At 37.5% G+C, this 21,738-nt stretch overlaps 1 protein-coding gene across 1 annotated transcript; it reads right to left on the bottom strand.

Moving 5' to 3' along the window:
- Positions 1–17,393: 17,393 nt before the first annotated feature.
- Positions 17,394–17,870, bottom strand: LOC126765853 (uncharacterized protein K02A2.6-like). Its single transcript, XM_050483533.1, has one exon. The coding sequence runs from the start codon at positions 17,868–17,870 to the stop codon at positions 17,394–17,396; it is 477 nt and encodes a 158-aa protein (XP_050339490.1).
- Between the last annotated feature and the right edge of the window lie 3,868 nt (positions 17,871–21,738).

Genomic DNA, 21,738 nt, shown 5'->3' with positions numbered 1-21,738 from the left:
AACCGCAACCACAAGCCACCTACTAGCGGCAAAAGCAAAAATCGCACGTCTAAAAACAATAAGTCTACCATGACTTGAGCTTTGTGGCGTTCTGCTACTAGCAAAGCTAGTTTCCATGGTGCAACTGCATTTAAATATGACAAAATGCAAGTTATATCTGTGGTCCGATTTCGAAATTGTACTAGCCTGGTTAGAAAAGCCACCAAACTCGTGGAAAACATTTATTTCTAATTGAACATAATAAAAGAGGGTGCAAACCCCTGGATCCTGCCTTGATTAATAGAACCCACAGGTTCTTGACCACAATCGGCAATGCGCAACAAAATTGCCACAGAAAGTCGAAAAATCGACACCTATCATACAATATTGGATGATAATGAAATCATCGCCTACATGCTCAGGTTCATAGAGCGGCTTAAATTTAAAGTTAAAGGAGCAACTTACCCCCAATGCGATACATTGTGGCACCAAGACTTACAGAAAGCAAAGGTCGCTCTTTTCGCTTCAACCCAAACGCGCTACTTTAGTCGCGACATATCATTACTCAGAGTGTCAAAGCCGCTGTGTTTGTATGTTTTACGACAAAGGCAGTATTTGAGTTCAATGAAATGCCGTTTGGGTTACAAAATGCTCCAATGATTTTCTAAGAAATAATAATTCAACTAATACGAGGTTTACAAAATAAAAACAAGTTTATAAGCAACGTTGACGTCGTAAGTATTGCTACTAAGGCGGTAAGCGAAGAGGTTGAGGTATTAACCGAGTGTTTGGAGAAAAATGCACGTTCATGGCAAGAGGATTGAAGTTTTTACGGCATGTTAAAAAAAAGATGGTATCCGAAGTCCAGGTCACTTCTAAACAATTCCAGGGGTTCATCAATAAGCGTGGTATTCAACGCAACAAGATATATGTACGAACATCGAGGGCCAAGGAGCTGGCCTTACAAGCAAAAAAAGTTTTCAACGTTTTAAAATGTATAAGTGATACGTCCGGAACATGGGACAGCGAAGTTCTAAACATCAACATGGAGTATCAACTCCCAACATAACCGGATGATACGAGCATTACACGAGGACATCGACATTAAATGAGACTAGCAACATTTTGACAGAGAAAACCAAACGAAAAGAGCGTTACAGCAAAAGATATCAGTTACCACGAAAATACGACATCGGGAACGATGTATTAAGTTTCTAATGCGGCATCGCGCAAGTTGGATCCTGTACTCAAAGGTCCATACAAATACATCGATACTATGGTACTCAACTACGATCGAAGTCTCATCAAAAACCTACCAGATTCAACACGCACGCAAAGGCTACAGTGACGCCTTTTATCGTAGATCATATGAAAACGTGGTGTACATTAAGTCCACAATTAGATGTCGACGACGAACACGACGAATCTTCGTTGCTGGAAGAAATGTCAGGAGAGGCCGAGCTGTCATCGAGAGTTTGCGAGTAAGAGGCATTCGTTTGTTGACGCGCTAGCAGAGCTATTGATAGCGGGCGCTTGATATAGTAGTTCAAAGTTTTAATAAGCTTTAGACTTTTTCAATTCTAAATTAACAATATTACATTTTTATCTTAAAACAAGAAAAGACGTTAAGGGGCTATACCGGTGTAACGCATGACAAATTAGGCGATTTTCGTGAATTTTTTTAAAGAAAGTACTAGATTGAATATTTCGACGTTCTATGGACGTAATAAAGTATATTTTTAGCTATACCAAAAATGTTTTTTTTTTAAACATTGAAAAATAACGGAGTTATGTGCTGTCTGCGGAAGTGCAGAAAAAAAGTGCCTCAACTGCTGGCATCATTCCGGTCGAATGAGTAGCTGAAACAAAAAAATTTAAATGTTTATTAAACTTAAATACATTATATTTTCTATACAATGAACTACGATCTTTGAAAAATATCAAAAATTAAGAAAATGGCGTAATTTAAAAAAAAATTGTTTTTTCTTACGAAAAAAATGGTCGTTTTTTAATGCCAAATTGACAATTTTCAACCATTAAAAAGATCATAGTCCATTCTAAAGCAAATGTATTCAACTATACCCAGTTTTAATTTGAAGTCGATCGGTCAATTTCTCGTTGAGTTATGATGTCAGCAATTTTGGAAAATGTCGTTTCGAGGAAAACGCCTTTAAAGTTTCACTTATAATAGGTTGTCAAAAAAGGCTTGCGGTATTTTCGCTAGTTGGCACTGAAAGCGCGTAGTTCTAGTTTTATTCGTCGCATAGGGTCATGCTATACCTTTTTGGAAAGCTCATTTCACGCGCTAATACGTATTTGATTGATTGTCGTTTCTTTTAAGTCATTCGTGAGTTATTCGTCGCAAACATGGAGCAAAATAAAGAGACAATACGGCATATTTTACAGCACTACTACGATAAAGGCAAAAATGCATCTCCGCAAAACTTTTTTACAACCCATTATATGTTTGCACCTCTTAGCTGTCGCTGTTTAGAACGCTGCCATTCAAAACCTATTCAATATACTATCGGAAAAGCAAAACAAAAAAAAAATTTTTGAAAGTGTCACAGTGGTATAGCCCCTTAACTTCGGCTGCACCGAAACTAATATACCCTTCACAGGTGCATTTTCTTTAGTAACTATGTGTTCAGTTTTGGAAGCTATATGCTATAGTAATCCGATCGGAACAATTTTTTCGGAGATTATATTATTACCTTCAGTACGTTAAGTAATGAGTGCTTTAGTTTCTTAAATTTAAATAGAAATGTGGTTAAGTGTCAAAAATGAATGAAATCGGTTCTACCCGATGTCCACATAAAGGAGTAGGACCATGTAAAAATACCTTCATGGAGTAAAAGCGGAAAAAAATATAAACCAAATTTTTACAGAGAAAAACTTCGAAAATGAAAACGGCGAAAGAAAGAAGTATTATATGTCAATATGAAAGGCAGGACAACCAAAAGCAACTCAGTGTAGAGGACGTAACTAGAGGAGAATATTTTAAACATCATGTGTCCAAGAATGAAGACAGAAATAGTAAAATCGCAGACAGATATAAACTCTAACAATTTTTAAAGCCACAATTCAATTTATAAATTGTTAGTTTTGAATAATACTGTATAATTTTGGTCATAATCGTTTTAAATAGTATAAATAATAATAAATGAAAATTACAAGAAATGTAATATATAGTATAAAGTAATATAAGATTTCTATTGATTCTAAAGTCTGATTTCATATTTACATTTTTCCTTTAATTTATAATATTTATTATTTTTTTTTTTGAAAATTTGCGGATAATACAAGTGTTACCATATATTAATTTAGCAGATCCTTAAGACGCACAAAAGAGGATTCATATGTACAAATACTAAATTATTAAAACATTAAGAAAAGACTAAAATTATTTGCTTTTTTGGTTTTAGTGAATCAAAATTTTTATTTAGCTGTTTAAATTAAAAGAGCGTGAACCCAAAAAAGACAGGACAGTTAGTGCCACAATACCATAAGTAGTAATATACTGACCACCTAGTTTTAAACATACAGATTGTCAATTCAAAGACTTTTTTGGCACTCTAAGAATTAGATTTCTGGCAGGTGCTAATTACAATCCAGAACATATATATGTATTGATGCTCGCGTCTAAATAATCTGAAAGAAAGACCGCTGGCTGGAGTCATGTGTAGAAGATCAGTGTGATCAGAAGTGAGGAAAGTTCTCTGATTACCATTCCCTTGGGAGTGCCCAGAAACGATTAATTTACATTTGGCTCAAGCAGCTCACGACTTCCGATCTTTGAAGTATCCTCTGCGTAGCCAAAAGACATCCGTTTGAAAAAGAATCATCTCTCTTTACAGTTGTGCGCTGGAGTTGGGTCCCGCCACGTAAAAAACGCCCTAAATGAAAAATAAACATTCGCCTCTAAAGAAAAACCTCCCTTATGATGACGACCACAACAAACATAGAGAGCGACTCTGTCGCCGAGTCTTGCTATTTTCAACATATCGCTGATTTGCGCCCACTCCCCGACGAAAAAAAATAACGATGTGACTTAAAATGTCTTCTATGAGCGCTTGGAGCGGACTTATGAGAGCTGCCCTCGCCCAGTTATCATTCTTGGCGATTTTAACGCCAGGGTTGGCAAAGAAGGTATCTTTAGCACAACGGTCAGAAGACATTTCAAGCGCCTTACGTACAACTGCAAACGAAACCATTGGTTTTCGGAAAACCAATGGCTGGAACCACGAGGAGTGCCGTGTGGCAGCGGCGAGAAAACAGACTGCCTACCTCGCAACGTTACAATCGACCACAACACGTGCGGGATGGAATAGGCGCCGAGAGCTGAAGAGGGAAGCGAAACACATTCGCAGACAAAAAATAGAGAGGCCGAAATGCGTGAATATGAAAAGCTCGACAAGCTGGCCGACAGGGGTAATGACCGAAAATTCTACGAAAAGATGCGGTAACTAACAGAAGGCTTCAAGACTGAACCATACGTTTGTAGAACCCGCAGTGGTAATCTAGCGGCTGATGCCCAAAGCATACTAAAATTATGGAGGTAATACTTCTCCAGCCTTTTGAATGGCAGATAAGGCATAATATCAGCAGACAGCGAACACGATTCCCCAATCGATGGCGATGGAACAGATGCAAAGTGACAGAATCGTGGATTGAAAAATGGTGAATGAGAAGAATGATGCATACTAAATTTTGTCGAAATTGGTTGGTCGGGTCCAGAGATATGTGATTTCCCCAAAAAGTAGGCGCTGCCACGCCCGTTGTCCATTTTTCACACCGGCTCCCATAAAGCTCTCTCCTACTATCTAGGAGGTGAAATTTAATGTGTCTGGCGTATTTAGTATATGATTTACCGCGCTTTTAATAGTTTTTTATTGTACCGTTATATGGGGAGTGAGCGGCGTTATCTTCCGATTTCATCCATTTTTACACTATCGGTAGAATTTTTATAATATCAGTGCTGAGCAAAATTGGTTTTTGTAGCTTTAGTAATTTAGGAGATATGTACATTAAACTTATTAGATGGCGGGGCCACACCCACTTTTTCAAAAATTGTTTCCACAGGTGCTTCTTGCTACTGCGATCCTCTGTACCAAATTACAGCCTTATATCTTAATTTAGTGTTTAGTTATGGCTCTCTATAGATTTTCAATTAATGCCGATTTGTGAGCGTGACAGTGACCCGATTACGCCCATCTACGAACATCTAATTTTTTTTGACCAAGATATCCTAATTTTACTCAAGTTACAGCTTGCACGGACGGATGGACGGACAGACAGACAGTCTCCCGGACTCCAACTTTTCTTGTCATCCTGATCATTTATATGTATATATATATATCCTTATATCTATTTCGCTAAGATTAAGGTGATACGTACAAACGTTAGGTGAACAAAACTATAATACTATGTAGCAACAAGTTGCAAGAGTATAAAAAGCAATTTTCTTTGAAAACCACCTAGTGAGAGTTTTTCAGTTTAACTACGCAAAAACTATTTTTAGAGTTGGCATATTATTTACAATTTATTGAAATTAAAAGATCATAAAAGAAATGATTTCGGAAGAAAAGGTCAATGGGCATGATAAAATTACATATGAGAGACATTTCTCAACCGAAATTTTATTATGGAATTTGAAACAGTTTTTCAAAGATGAATAATTCTACGGAACTTGACAGAAAAAATAAAACCGTTAATTGTTAGAGCAAATAAACAGAATAACAAACGAAATCAGATAAGCATTCGAGGACATACAGTATATTTCAACAGGTCTTGTAGATCAGGCATTTGACAAGGTGTGGCACGACGGCCATTTAAACATTGCTTTTTGAATTGCATAAAAAAAATCAGAACTAATTAAAAACGAAATTTACTGTTAAAGCAAAAAAAAATAATATAAGGTAGGTAAGCCGAGTGATTAAAAATGATGTACCCAGTGTTGTGATATTTGTATCAACTCTATTTCTTATAAACAGTTTATATTCCGACTGTGGATTGAATATATTATTTTATCATTTTGCTGAGAAACATCAGCCCTGGTATGCCAGTAATAAATGTCCTAACAGAGTCGTTCAAGGGTCTATAGAGGATCACTAAGCTTTGGTCAATGCAGTCATCATTTCAAAAGATGAATATGTTGATGTAATAACATGCCAAAAATATCTTTCGAATGTTAAAATAAATAAAATGGAAAATATATCGCATTCTCTCCACAATACTGCTTCGTATATCGCTACACACACAGAGCGTATATATATGTATATTCTACATTCTATATGTACTTCTTGTTGGGTCAAACCACATCACGTGGTCCACGAAACAAAACTATTAGTTGTTGTCGATATGTAAAATCATAAATTTTTTACAATTGTTAAACTATTATATTATTCTTCGAGATTTTCGTCCTAGATTCATATTTCGTGCTTCAAAACTACCTTTGTCAAATTTTGTTTTGTTTTTTACTACAAATATATTCTTCTTTTTAATCACTTTTATTTAAAACCATTTATGTGGGGAAAATACTGATAGTTGTTACTGAACAAGAAAAAGATAATCATAATTTGAAATGATTTTCTTGGCTCAGTTAAATATGTTATTACAATTACTATCCGGTTTCTTATTTTTTGTTTTAAAAATTCGATGAATGTTGAACAAAACATTAGCTTTTTTGATTAGATATAGTTATTAAACGCGCCCTCTTCTTCTTCACTTAATGTATTGTTATACACGTACAATAGGTCAAATTTCATGAAAATCTTTTCCCAAACTCTCCATCGAAAATTAGCATTCATTTGAAGGGATTTATTCCATACCCCAATATAAATATTTCATCAATCTTTTCCACATTCTTTTCTTCTTAATTTTCGTAGACACCGCTTACGCGATTATAGCCGAGTTAACAACAGCGCACCAGTCGTTTCTTCTTTTCGTTACGTGGCGCCAATTGAATATTCCAAGCGAAGCCAGGTTCTTATCCACTTGGTCCTTCCAACGGAGTGAGGTCTTCCTCTTTCCTCTGGTAATGTGCCATAACAACAGACAGCCGAACGATTTACTACTCGGCTTAAACACTTTCAGAGCTGGAGTGTTTTCGTCTATCCGGACAACATGACCTAGCCAGCGTAGCCGCTGTCTTTTAATTCGCTGAACTATGTCAATGTCGTCGTATATCTCGTACAGCTCATCGTTCCATCGAATGCTATATTCGCCATGGCCAATGCGCAAAGAACCATAAATCTTTTTTAGAACTTTTCTCTCGAAAACTCGTAACGTCGACTCATCGGTTGCTGTCATCGTCCAAGCCTCTGCACCATATAGCAGGACGGGAATTATGAGCGACTTATAGAGTTTGGCTTTTGTTCGTCGAGAGAGGACTTTGCTTCTCAATTGCCTACTCAGTCCGAAGTAGCACCTGTTGGCAAGAGCAATCCTGCGTTGGATTTTCTGGCTGACATTGTTGGTGGTGTTAATACTGGTTCCTAAATAGACGAAATTATCTACAACTTCAAAGTTATGACTATCAACAGTGACGTCAGAGCCAAGTCGCGAGTGCGACGACTGTTTGTTTGATGACAGGAGATATTTCGTTTTGCCGTCGTTCACTGCCAGACCCATTTTCTGTGTTTCCTTGTCCAGCCTGGTGAAAGCAGAACTAACGGCGCGGGTGTTGAGGCCGATAATATCAATATCATCGGCATACGCCAGCAGCTGCACACTCTAATAGAAGATGGTACCATCTCTTTTTAGTTCTGCAGCTCGAACTATTTTCTCCAGCAGCAGATTGAAGAAGTCGCACAAGAGGCAGTCGCCTTGTCTGAAACCTCGTTTGGTATCGAACGGCTCGGAGAGATTCTTCCCGATCCTGACGGAGCTTTTCGTGGTGCTCAACGTCAGTTTACACAGCCGTATTAGTTTTGCGAGGATACCAGATTCAGACATCGCGGCATAAAGGCAGCTCCTTTTCGTGCTGTCGAAAGCAGCTTTGAAATCGACGAAGAGGTGGTGTGTGTCGATTCTTATTTCACGGGTCTTTTCCAAGACTTGGCGCATGGTGAATATCTGGTCGGTTGTTGATTTTCCAGGTCTGAAGCCACACTGATATGGTCCAATCAGTTTGTTGACGCTGGGCTTTAATCTTTCACACAATACGCTCGATAGGACCTTATATGCCATGTTGAGGAGGCTAATCCCACGGTAGTTGGCGCAGATTGTGGGGTCTCCTTTTTATGGATTGAACATAGCACACTTAAATTCCAATCGTTGGGCGTATTTTACAAAGAAGCTGATGCATGCTCCTTATCAGTTCTTCGCCGCCGTGTTTGAATAGCTCGGCCGGCAATCCGTCGGCCCCTGCCGCTTTGTTGTTCTTCAGGCGGGCAATTGCTATTCGAACTTCTTCATGGTCGGGCAATGGAACGTCTGCTCCATCGTCATCGATTGGGGAATCGGGTTCGCCTTCTCCTGGCGTTGTACTTTCACTGCCATTCAGCAGGCTGGAGAAGAGCTCCCTCCATAATTTAAGTATGCTCTGGGCATCGGTGACTAGATCACCCTTGGGGGTTCTACAAGAGTATGCTCCGGTTTTGAAACCTTCTGTAAGCCGCCGCATTTTTTCGTAGAATTTTCGAGCGTTACCCCTGTCGGCCAGCTTATCAAGCTCTTCTTACTCACGCATTTCGGTCTCTTTCTTTTTCTGTCTGCAGATGCGTCTCGCTTCCTTCTTCAAAACTCGGTATCTATCCCATCCCGCACGTGTCATGGTCGATCGTAACGTTGCGAGGTAGACAGTCTGTTTTCTCTCCGCTGCGACACGGCACTCCTCGTCGTACTAGCTGTTCTTTTGCATTTTCCGTAGACCAATGGCTTCGGTTGCAGCTGTACGTATGGAGTTTGAAATGCCATCCGACAGTTCTCTTATACCGAGTTGTTGACGAGTGCTCTCAAAAAGCAGGAGTGCAAGCCGAGTAGTAAATCGTTCGGCTGTCTGTTGTTATGGCACATTACCATACGATTTAAGAGCGGTAGGTGGACAAAAAATTCAATATCTTTGGAACGGTATGAATGAACAAAATTTTTTTTTGCAGATTATTAAAAGTGAATATTTTCTGCGTTGTGTCACATACTTACATGAAAAGTTTCAATTGTTTTACAAAAAATTATGTAAAATATTATTACTTAAACAAATTGATCGTGAAAAAATATCTGTAATTTCATCGATTTAGTGCACTAAATTTCAACCTTCAATAACTTTAACAAAAAATAGAATTTTGACGAAATATTTATATCACGGCGTATGTGTTTTATCCCTTTCCTAATGAACTGCTAATTTTCAAAATAGGTGATTTTGCGAAATTTTCATGGACCACTTGACGTAGTTTGACCCTGTTGTAGTGTATAACAGCGCAGAAGTGGAGCGGAAGAGGGCGCGTTTTATGCCAATGTTTTGTTCAACATTCATCGAATTTAATTGCAAAATCGATGGCTAAACCCGGATAGTAGTACACATATTTGTGAGCTATTGTGCAATCATTTCAAATTATGATTACCTTTTTCTTGTTCAGTAACAACTATCAGTTAATCCCTACACATATGTAAACAAAAATTACCGAATCTCTTTTCAGCCAAATCGGTTAAGACGTTCTTGAATTATAATACATATATATGAATATTGCAAAATCCTCGGTAGTTTTCCAAAACAGGTCGATAGGACCATCTGCAGATCAAACGGAATACTTGTGCAAATTTTCACGTCTTTCTGTGTTGTGGTTAAGACGTTATGCGGGCACATAATGAAATATTGTTTAATTTTTATACTGTTGCAACCTGTTGCTACAGAAACGTACCTTATAGTGTTGGAAAGGTGACGAAGTTTCTGCTTCAACTCTATTTTTTCCCTACAAAGATCATTGTTTTAATAACACCCAAGATTCCTTTTTATTCATATTTTCACAGTAACAAAAGTTGCTTGATTCATAAGGATATTACTCACAGACAGCTGTCAAATTTATACATGCGTGTGTGAGGCCGGAAAGTTGTTAATTGTCTTGATACGTTCCTGTCTCTTCGATATAATAATCAAATAAATCTGTGACATATTGCCTCATTGGAAAAATTTGTTGAAAATTAATCGTCCAAACGACTTTGTTTTTATTATAAAATATAAGCCTAAATTATGAATAAGGTCCGAAAAAGTAAATTTAACATCGTAATACTAAGTGTTTTCAAGTAATCCGCGGACGTTATATTTTCCACGGCAGTATGGTAAACATCAACTTAAACAGATACAATACAACACAACAACAGCAACATCTAAGCGATTCCCACAGTAGTGTGAGATGCAACGAGAATTTAAGCACACTGTATTTACGTTTACTGTATAAACATTTTCCACAAATTTATAAACTCAAAAAACATAGGCGTAACGTCCCCATAACACCGGTAGTACAGAAAACTTGTGAGCGACTTAGATTCCTACAGCATGGTTTTTCGTACATGTCAATTAAAAGAAGATGAGATTATGATCTTATACTTGTAGTTATGTTTACCAGCCAGTTAAATTAAACGATTTGTTACTGCCAAGTATATTGCCATATAGTAAGGCAATACTTTAAAAACTTTTTAGATGAGGGAAGTGTGGGTTAGATCACAAACGTCGCTTTGCAAAAAAATAAAATTAATAAAGTTGTATTATGTATCCAATAAAGGCAGAAACAAAGCCATTCTTTATAATAATTTTAATTAAATTGCACAAGTATATTAGTTTGCTTTTTTTTAATGGGCCGTATTGGTGGATGTCAAACTGTTCCTATCGTCCCCCGTTGTTATACCCATCAAGAACACTTAATGATATGCTGAGCTTATTTACAGCACAGAGGATCAGTGAAAATAGCTGAAGCAATCAGTATTTTCTAGTCAGACTTTTTATGTATAATATTATGTGTAAAATATATCGATATTTCCAAAGTTTGTTCGCCTATTTTAATGCAATAAAATTGTTAATTGTACAAACATGAATGACGCGTAAATAATTCAATTGAACACGTATGTAACGCAAATAAATTACCGGTCAAATATATGAAATAGTTAAAATACACAATTAGGTCAAGCACGTATACATATGTAGAACATAAATAAGTTACCAGTCTTCATTTTTGGCTTTTTGGTTGCATGGCTTTTAATTTCCAAACATGCAGTTTTTTACGCAAAACAAATTATAACTTAAATTCTTTTAACACTCAATTTGCTTATTAATGAATTTGTAATATCTGCAAATGTCGAAATACTGTCTTTGGTGTTTATTATTATCACATACATAAATTAAAATACGCTCAACGACTCTCTAACCTCTGAGTGTCTAGGGCAATATAAGGGATGAAAAAGCGTTGCCATACTGCTTTTGTATTTGTTAGAGAATCACGTCCATTTCTTCTAGAAATTATTAAGGTTTAAACAAGCTGTCAGATGGTATAAGTCATAATATTTACAAATATAAATCATATAAACGTGAAAAATAACTATTTTATCAAAGCTTACTTTTCTTTTGAACGATAGAAACCATAGCTAAATTAATAACAGTAATTAAACAATACCAACTAAAAATAATAATGGAAAGGAATAAACTTGTGTTTAACAATTTCGAAAAATGAACTATTTAGCTCTGAAACTGCGGTTTTTATCAACAATCCCTTCACATGAGGAATAGTTGAAAATATGTGTATATTTCGTCCTTCAGTCTGTATTATCCCATATACATATTATGTAAATCGGACTATAGTATATAGGTGTACATATATGTACATAAGTGCTGTTCGATGACGAATATGTTAAAGAAAACTAAACGAAATCCAAAGCATGCTCATTAATATTCGATGTAACGAATGTCCGTCGACGACTTTAATAATGAAAAGATAGGAAGGGCTAAGTTCGGTTGTAACCGAACATTCTATACTCTTGCCAATTACGAGAATCAAAGCCGAGAAATTTCTTCAGGTGCTGAAAAAATTCTATATTAACAAATGTTGCGAAAGAATTAAACCATCATTATTCAACTTTGTCATCTTCTTGATTTATATTGAAGACCATTAACCTAGACTTAATATTATTGCTACATTTTACTTAGTGTCAACTAAATTATATTAAAATCATGCTGAAACGTAATATAAACTCGGCTGAACAGAACTCGAAGATACTAAATTTAACATATTGAGTTTATGTGGAAAACTGCTTTATACATATTAGATATATAAGGTTTAGACCATTCTAATTCAGCGTTAAACCCCATAATTTGGGGACAGATAAAGGGGAGAGTTGATTGTATATTCGAGAACATATTTTGATGCAATTTTTATATAAATAGTATTCACTGACCGACATATTCGGTATATAACTTGTTAGTATAATAAAAGCAATTATGAGCAGTATATGGGAGTTGAGCGTAGTATTGACTCGCTTTTATCTATCGGTACAATGTAACACACTAATCCACAGATGGTTCAACAATTTCATAAAGCTCACATTCAATCACCGATCATATGGAATAAAGCTAAACGGATGTGCGAAAATCGTGAGATTAGCTATATGGGTCACAAAGATATACTGTTGTGAGTAAAATACGCTCTCTAATTTTTTTTATATAACTCACATATTGGCACATATATGACCGGAAGTTCGAAAATCTTTATATTAGGAAGGAAGGTGGACAAGAAAATTATTGACCCGATTTCAACACATTTTTGACACCAGACATTACAGATATTTTTTGTCAAAAGTCAACGAAAGGTACTAGGTCGGCATATTCGATACCTAGGAGCTGCAAAAGTTTCGGTTCGATTCGGACAATTTTGGATCATAGAGTCGCATACTTCAAAGGAATAATTCGCGCAAAGTTTTATCTCGTTACTTCTTGATTTGTGTACCGGAAAGTTGAAGAATCAAGAGGAATTTAAAATTGTGTTACATGGGAAATAGGCTTGGTTGTACTGTACTGCAGGAATGTAATTTCATGTACCGAATGTGGTAAAAAACGATCTCTCAAGATATGTGATTTCAGCTAAAAGAGGGCGTTGTCAAGTTTATTGATCAATTTTCACAACTGCGTCTTATAAACTTGTCATACCATCTCACTGGTAAAATTAAATGTCTCTGAAGTATTTGGTTATTAATTTATCGCACTTTTAGTAGATTTTAACAGCACCGTTATATGGGAGTGAGCGGGGTTATGAACCGATTTCATTCATATCCACACTGTCGGTAGGGGCTCTTATAGGATTTATCGTGAGCAAATTTGGTTATTCAAAGATATGTACATTAAACCTATTGCCAGTCAGAGACACTTCCACTTAAAAAAAAAAAATTCAGCCAACAGGTGCTCTTAGTACGATCCTCTGTGCCAAATTACAGTTCTATATCTTAATTTAGTGCTTAGTTATGCTTTCCTTTAAGGGATCGCCTCTGTCCGAAACATCACTGATATTCTCGAATTTTTTTTTTCAACCTTGAAATTAACTAATCGGTTCGGTTTTTTTATAAATAAATACGTTCATGGCCTACACAATATGCATTTTTTGTGTTTATTTTCTGGCTGTATAATAGTGAAATAAATTGTTGAAATGATACGTAATAAAAAGGTTCTGTACGATGTCCACGATTGCAGCCACAATTTTAATCTAAAACAAACAATTTCAAAACGGTTTTTAATTTGAAGTTGGTTTTTTTTGGAGTTCGGTAAATTGGTGGCGGAATTTGCGCCTTTTTTCGACAGGTTTTCGTAACAAAAAAAATAGGAAGATTAAAAAAAACAAAAAAACTTGAATTGGAACTAGATATCTTTAAAACTCTTCCTTTGAGAGTGGAAACCGTTTTGAAAACCGCGATTCTGAGAAAAACTGGCTTACTCTGTTCCCTTTCTACAAGAAACTCTGTAGCGACCGTAATAATTTGGTTTCAATGAGAGAAAGTTCATTACAGAGTATACGATAATGCGACAAAAAAATAATTAAACAAATACCTACCATTTTGGTCGACCGCTTTTTGGCATTTTCCGCTAGAGACATTATTTCATCATTGTAAGTCGAAATTTCGATTTTTCCATAATAGAAGCGAGCGAACCATTCTTGTTCTACACAAATTTCATTTGTGGTTTGCGTGGGATTCTTCCCTTTTTTATACAAAAAATTCAAATAATAGCGAATTTCTGTATAATTTTCACTCATTTTTGAACAGCTGTAACTTTTTTCCAACTTTCCCGAATTTAATTTTGAATGAAGCCTAAAATCTCACCTTTCTAACACTGTATATGTAGTATGACACAATGTGATTGGTAGCACTGGAGATATACGACTGCAACGACATCTACTGACAAAATACTAAAAGACTTTTTCAACTATCCAATATTTATGTATATAATCCAATATCTATCTGGATTAGTTTTAGGTGATACATACAACCGTTAGGTGAGCAAAACTATTACACTCTGTACCAACATTTATAGCATTTATCACAGAACCGAAAGACCCAAGCGTTGAGGCCAAGAGATTCTCTGCATTCCCAATATCCACGTGAAGCTCAATATTGCCTTTGTGCTTCGGCCAGCTGGGCAGCCTAAACATACTAGGTCGGCAGGATTTTCCTTGGAAGGCACATAACTCCATTGTCCACTTGCCGCCAATTCCTGTATGTCAGATACCCTGTTGCCTACGAACACTGGCAGTGTTGTTTAAGCCAATGTAGAATTAATTACGAGTCATTCCAAAAGGAAGTAGTTATGGGAACAGAGGTGAGTATATCCGTTACTAAGTAGCTTTGAACGCACAATTATCGAGCTCAGCGCAAGTATTACCGCTTCCTCCTTGAAAGAGGCTGCACTTCGTAGCTGTAGGTCTACCGCCACCTTGGTAGCAGCTACTTCTGCCTGAAAAGCACTTCAGTGATGCGGATACCTTAAGCAACGATTGGTGGTAAGATCCCTACCGAAGACTCCTCCTTCAAGTTTCGATCTATCTGGGAGAATGTTCACTGTTCCTCTTATTCTGCGACTTCTCTCCGTCCTCATCTCCCCCGCCGGTATGAGAACAAAGAAAAAGCCGCACCGAGCGGCCTCTGCGGTGCAGTGGTCTCAGTTTTCAGGAATGAAATTAATGGAGGGAAGAATTTTGGCGTCCTTGTATGGGCCCCTTCGTATACCCACCTTCCCTAAGACTTAGAGAACACTACGAAGCAATATACCTGATGTCAATGTTCACGGGTGACATGTTTAAAATGGCATTAAGTACTATTATTGGTGTAGTACGTAGTATACCTAAGATTCTGATGAGAGCTGATCTTTTTTAGCAAGTGTAGCCTTTCGAGCACCCTCCACCAGACGAATACACCATAGAACATAATTGGTATGACTATGGTTTCGTAGGGCCTAAACACTACCTTTGGTGAGAGTCCCCATCTTTTTCCTATAGCTACTCTACAGCAATATACGGCAACTGATGCTTTCCTCACTCTCTTTTCAATATTTGGAATTAATGAAGACTTTATATCAACGATAATCTCTAGGTGACCCCCCGAAAGAGAGGTGAGGAGCGTTAGAGATCTTATATTTCCTTGTAAATAAAAGTTTAACTTGGGTTGCCTCTATTCGCCCAGTTAGATACCACGTCGAGGTACCCTTTGGTTAGACCGTAGGCAGTATTGAGAAATTTTTGTTTAATTATAAGAACAACATCGGCAGGGTAGGCTATCACCTGACATTCTCTTTCTTCCATTAATTTAAATTGGTCACTAGCCACCAAGGTCAGGAATAGAGGGGAAAGAACCCCACCCTGGGGGGTGCCTCTATTAACCTTTTGAGATGTATTAGCACTACCCCACCCCGCTATGACCGTTCTGTCGCATAGAAGACTATGTAAAAGCTGTTTGAGGTTCAATCCTACTTCAAACTTTTCGAGAGCTTTAATCACTGCGTCCGTATGTACATTGCTGAAAGCCTGCTCGATGTCAAGAAAGGTGCTTACAGCAAACTTACATGGTAGAAGTATCGACCGCCCTGCCTTCAAAGTAGGCATACTGGGTCCTTAGCAGTTTACCCTAAGGTTGTCGGCTCCTTAGCCCCAGTTCAAAAAGTGCAAGAGATTTCACCGCATATAGAAGCAAAGGGTTATTCACCTATTGCAATTGTGTCAGAGTAACTCCTAAAGGTATGTCTACAAGTTTTGGTATCTGAGCCAATTATAACGCCGGCTCCTCGGCCTCTGCCAGAGCTTTCCTCAGCAAATTCGGAGGTGGGTCAAGCACCAAGATAACCCAGAGTTTAACAACATTGTCTTTGAGTCTAACAGTGGCTTCATCTTCGTTGCTGAGATAAGGTAACTGAAAAACAACAACCTTTCACTACACAGATCTTGTTCTTAATCCAAAAATGTCACTGCTGCTTAACCATGGCTCCTGAACGACCTGTGCGTGATGGAACCAAACTTAACTGACTTAACGGGTTAGTGCGGACAAAACTCCGTATTTTATTTATGAAATTAAACTAATTGTGAATCGACAAGATATCATACAGCTCCTTTTTTAAAAGCTAAATTACTCAACTATAAACTAATAGCCACTCAACCTAAAATAATTTTACTTTTGATACATTCATTTGCACGTGCGCATATTCCGTCCGGCATATACCCGCTAATTCGCTTTTCGCCCTGTAAATGTACAAACATAATACCATTTTGTGAGAGTCGTTTTATTGTGGTTGTGCCCATCCCTGTTTATATGTATGTAAGCTCAAATAGGACCAAAGTTTATTATTACAAATGAGTTTAAATACATAGATGTTGAATACAAAAAGAAATTAAGTTAGAAAAAGTTGAACCTCAGTCTCTGAAAGCCAAATGCACACTGTGCCGCTGTCGGTTCTTTGCGTTCTCTCTTCCTCACCTCTTCCTGCCCGGCTGTCCTCTATTGACAAGCGTTGCCACCTTACATTCGGTCATCCTGATCGTCATCTGTCTCAGATGACTCCTCATGAAAGTTATCTTCACCATTTTCGACGTAACGCCACAGTTTCATATGATCTGCACTAGTTGACGTTTGGTGTGGTCCTTGAAAATCAGCAACCTTTCTAACACAATATCTGCCATGCCCTTTGATCTTAACCACCTCGTATGAACCAATATACTTACTGGCTAGTTTTTTGCCTGTTACAAACTGAGTGACCTTAACGGCTACTAAATCAGCTATCTGATACCCATGTTCGCCTTTTCTCTTACTATCGTAATTTGATTTGTATGTGTTTTGTGCTTTTAAAATTAGCTTTCGGGCCTCTTGTCGAATCTTGTTGCGTTCATCTTGCATACCTTCTAGTACCTCTTCTTGCAGTATCTTTAGCAACTCGCTATCTGTTTCGTTGCGCATCTTCACACCGAATACAATTTCAAATGGTGTAAATTTTGTCGAATCGTGAATGTGAGAATTAATGGCCCGCTGTACTTGTGACGTGTACTTATACCACTTGTCCGGTTCTGTTGCTGACCGTTACTCCTTGGTACGCCCGCTGTTATCTCGACATGCTCGATTTTATATTTGCTACAAAATTCTTTAAACATTTTGGAAGTATAAGCTGTACCCTTATCGCTTATTATACGCTGCGGACTGCCGAAAATTGTCACCCATGACTCAAGGTGTCTTACAACTTCTTGTGTTTCTGTAGTTTTAGTAGGATATATCCAAGTATATTTGGAAAAACCATCCACGACAGCAAAAATATATTTGTAGCTCTTTGATGTCGCATCCAATGTACCCAAATGGTCAATATGAAGCGTAGATTGTGGAACATCACCTTTGTCGATGCAATGTAGAAAATCATCTTTTTTACCCAGCTTCTGATTATGCATATACAGTTTTTGATAGTCTGCTGAACTTTCTTTTCGAGATGTGGGATAAAATAGTTCTGCCGAATAGCATGTATGGTTTTTTTACACCCCATATGCCCAAATCTGTGCGTCTCCTTTATTATTTCGCTCTCCATATGCTTCGGAACCGCCAATAAATCTTGCCCGTCAACTTGTTGTAGATTAACTTGTTTTTATTTTATAATCGCCGTACTGCTTTGTTTTTAGGATCTCTGCCACAGCTGCCAAATGTTCATCTTTCGTCTGGGCCCTTAAGATCTGAGCTTGAACCTCTGACGTTACTGTCATCACGGGAAATCGACTTAAGCTGTCCACGTGTTTCATCCTGCTTCCGGCGCGATGTTCTATATTAAATGAAAAGTCCTGAAGATACATCAGCCATTGCACCACTTCACGTGGCATATCTTTTTTTCCGTTTGTCTGCTTGAAAGCCGCACAATCTGTCACCAAGGTGAATTCTGTGCCCATCAGGTAGTGACGCAACTTCTTGGATGCTAAATAAGCTGCTTTAACTTCAAGGAAATAGCTGTGTAATTTTTCCTCTTGTGGGGAAGTCTTTTTACTCCAATAGAAAACAGGATGCCACTTTCCGTCATGCTGCTGCAAAAGTGTTACACCAAAGCCATGTTTCGATGCATCGACATGTAACTGCGTATTAGCATTCTGCTTGTATATTTGTAAAACTGGTTCTGTCGTGAGTGCCGACTTCAGGTAATTGATCGCTCTAACCTCTGTCTCTCCAATCTGAAATACTGAATCTCTTTTAAGCAGTTCTGTTAATGGTCTGGCATGTTTAGCGTAGTCTCGTATAAATTTTCGAAAATATCCGGTTAAACCCAGGAACGACTGTACGTCTCGTACGTTTTTTGGTATAGGAAAGTTTTTGACTGCTTTAACTTTACCTTGCGCAGGCCAGACACGCCCGTCTTCAACCTCGTGTCCAAAAAAAAGAATTCGATTTTTTAGAAATTGGCACTTTGCCCACTTAATTTCTAGCCCATACTGCTGCGCTTGTTGTAAAACCCGTTGCATATTGCTTAAACATTGTTCTTCTGTACACCCAAAAATTACGATGTCATCTACATACATTTCCATTATACCTTCGTTTATTAATTTTTGGAAAATATAGTTAACGTAGCGTACAAAAACGGCGGGAGAGTTGCAAAAACCAAATGGAGCTCTGTTATATTCATAGAGTCCTTCTTTCGTTACAAACGCTGTATATTTTCGACAACGTTCTTCGACTTCGACGTGGAAGAAACCATTTGAAAGGTCCATGACGGTAAAATATTTTGCGGATTGCATTTTTTCAAGTACTTCTTCAACAATTGGTACTGGAAACCTATCTTTTAACACCATTGTATTTAGTTTACGAAAGTCTACGCATAATCTGTAGTGACCATCTTTTTTCTTCGCCAATACCACCTTGCTAGCGACCTCTGAGCACGACTCACGTATAATGCCTTTCTGCAACCGTTCATCTACTTGTTCCTTTACAAATTTTCTTTCCGCTATTGATAAACGAGTAGGAGACTCACGAAAGACGATATCATTATTTTTTGGAACAATATTCAACTTAATTGGACAGTTCAACTGAATAAAACTCGGCTTATAGTTTTCGATTAACTGTTCGACAACCTTCTTGAATTTAGTTTTGACATCTACTTCATTGTTGCTACTCACAAAATAAACATTACAAGCACTTGTGTTATCTTCAATCTGACGAAAGTAATACCCATTGCCGTCCATTGTTACAACACATTTTTTTAAAAAATTGTACCCAATGATTTTACTATCTGTTATTACTAAAAAGGTGTGCTGCGTACATAACCCGTCGACTATGACTTGCGCTACAAATTCACCCACCACATCTGCGGTGACGTTGCCTAAACCATATAGTGTAGCGAAACTTTTCTGCAATTTACATGTGCTAAATCTTTGCTCATGCACACCCATACGTATTAACGACACGTCTGCACCAGTGTCTACCAAACAGCACAAGTTTTCGTTATTAACTGTCAACTGCTTCATTCGCTCTTTGTTAAACACAATGTTAATGTTACGCCTATACTCGGGACACTGTTTAGCCATATGACCCGTGCCGTTACATTTAAAACACTTTGTGTCTTGTTTGCAATCGACCCTTTTGTGTTGTGTTGAACCACAATTAAAACAATGCTGATTCTTACGCTGTACGTTGCTGCCACTCTTATCTGTTTCAATTTGCTCACGACCACCTGCTGCATATCGACGTTTACTTGCTTCGTTAGGCTCAACCAACGGCTCGATCAATTCATATGCTTTGATTAATTCTTTATAACTTCGTGCGCTATATAAGGGATATTTTAGATCATTTCGCACTTCGACACCATCAGCTATGTACGAAATCACGGATTCCTCTTCTACATTACCTACCGCTGCTATTTTACGCATCTGAAGAACGTACTCATGAAATTTCTCTGATGCAAGTTTTCGTCGTTGTCTTAGCTGTTTATGTACCTCCGCGCTGCTTGGTGTTTTCTCGAATTCCTCCAGTAATGCAATACACAATGACTCATAGCTGGATACTGTAACAGTTTCTAAAAACAATGCTGCCGTGCCTTTCATTCTGTTACGTGCGTTGACATACTTTTGCTTGGGTGTCAAATCATAAGCCTCAGCATTTTCGTCGAAATTAGCAATCCACTGTCTAATTGGAGTAGATTCCCCATCAAAACACGGTATAATTTTCGCGAACGCCTCGATTGACACATTATTTTTGTTTGTGTCACTCTGCTTTAATGTTTCCACAAATAATTTGTATAATTCTCCAACGTCGTTACCACCGGCCATGTTTCTTGCTTCTTCTCTCCTTCTTCGTCAAACTCTACGTTGCTCTGCTTTTGTTCGAATAACTCAACTTCGCTGACTGCTGCTCTGTTCTCACTGCTGTGCTCTGCTTTGTTTTCGCTGCTTACTTCGACAGCAACCGCTTCGTTCTTCGAATTTTCTGCTTTGTTTTCGCTGCTTACTTCGACAGCAACCGCTTCGTTCTTTGAATTTTCTGCTTTGTTCTTCTGCGTTTTTTTGGCTGCTGTGAATTTAGTCGGCTTTTTATTTGAATGCAACATTCCGTGCTCCGTTTTTGCTCTTCGGTTGAGCCCCCATGTAAGGTCAAATAGGACCAAAGTTTATTATTACAAATGAGTTTAAATACATAGATGTTGAATACAAAAAGAAATTAAGTTATAAAAAGTTGAACCTCAGTCTCTGAAAGCCAAATGCACACTGTGCCGCTGTCGGTTCTTTGCGTTCTCTCTTCCTCACCTCTTCCTGCCCGGCTGTCCTCTATTGACAAGCGTTGCCACCTTACATGTATATTAAGGTGGGCCAAAAATAGTTTTTATTTTTTTTCTCTTAGTTACCATGAAAATCTCATCCGACATGACTAAAAACAAGTTCTGGTAAGACCTGAGCTCTTAATATTAATATTAAGAGGTGCCTCATCGACATTTTCGATTACCCATATAAATAACACAGGAAATTTTGTTCGGATTTTTAATGTACACAAACAAATAATTGGTAAGCGAGAATCAATACTTATTCTTATAGGAAATTTACCGATCTACAAAAAAGGTCTTGAACATTTTTGGCTGAGTCAACTCATTCAAAGTTATTCGTAGTTAAAGTGCAACAGAAAATTATAAAAAACGCTTTCCACAATTTTTCATCTTATATTACAAATTGATGGCTAATAAACATAACAAATCATATTTTTTAGTGTTTAGCGATGTAACCATAGAATTTTCACAAAATATCGATAATCGTATAATAAAATTAATTTTTTAAGTAAATAATTTAAACAAAAACT

The sequence above is a fragment of the Bactrocera neohumeralis genome, unplaced genomic scaffold, assembly GCF_024586455.1.
Source record: "Bactrocera neohumeralis isolate Rockhampton unplaced genomic scaffold, APGP_CSIRO_Bneo_wtdbg2-racon-allhic-juicebox.fasta_v2 cluster11, whole genome shotgun sequence".
In the NCBI taxonomy this organism is placed as follows: Eukaryota; Metazoa; Arthropoda; class Insecta; order Diptera; family Tephritidae; genus Bactrocera; species Bactrocera neohumeralis.
This window is presented reverse-complemented; position numbering and strand designations above follow the sequence as displayed.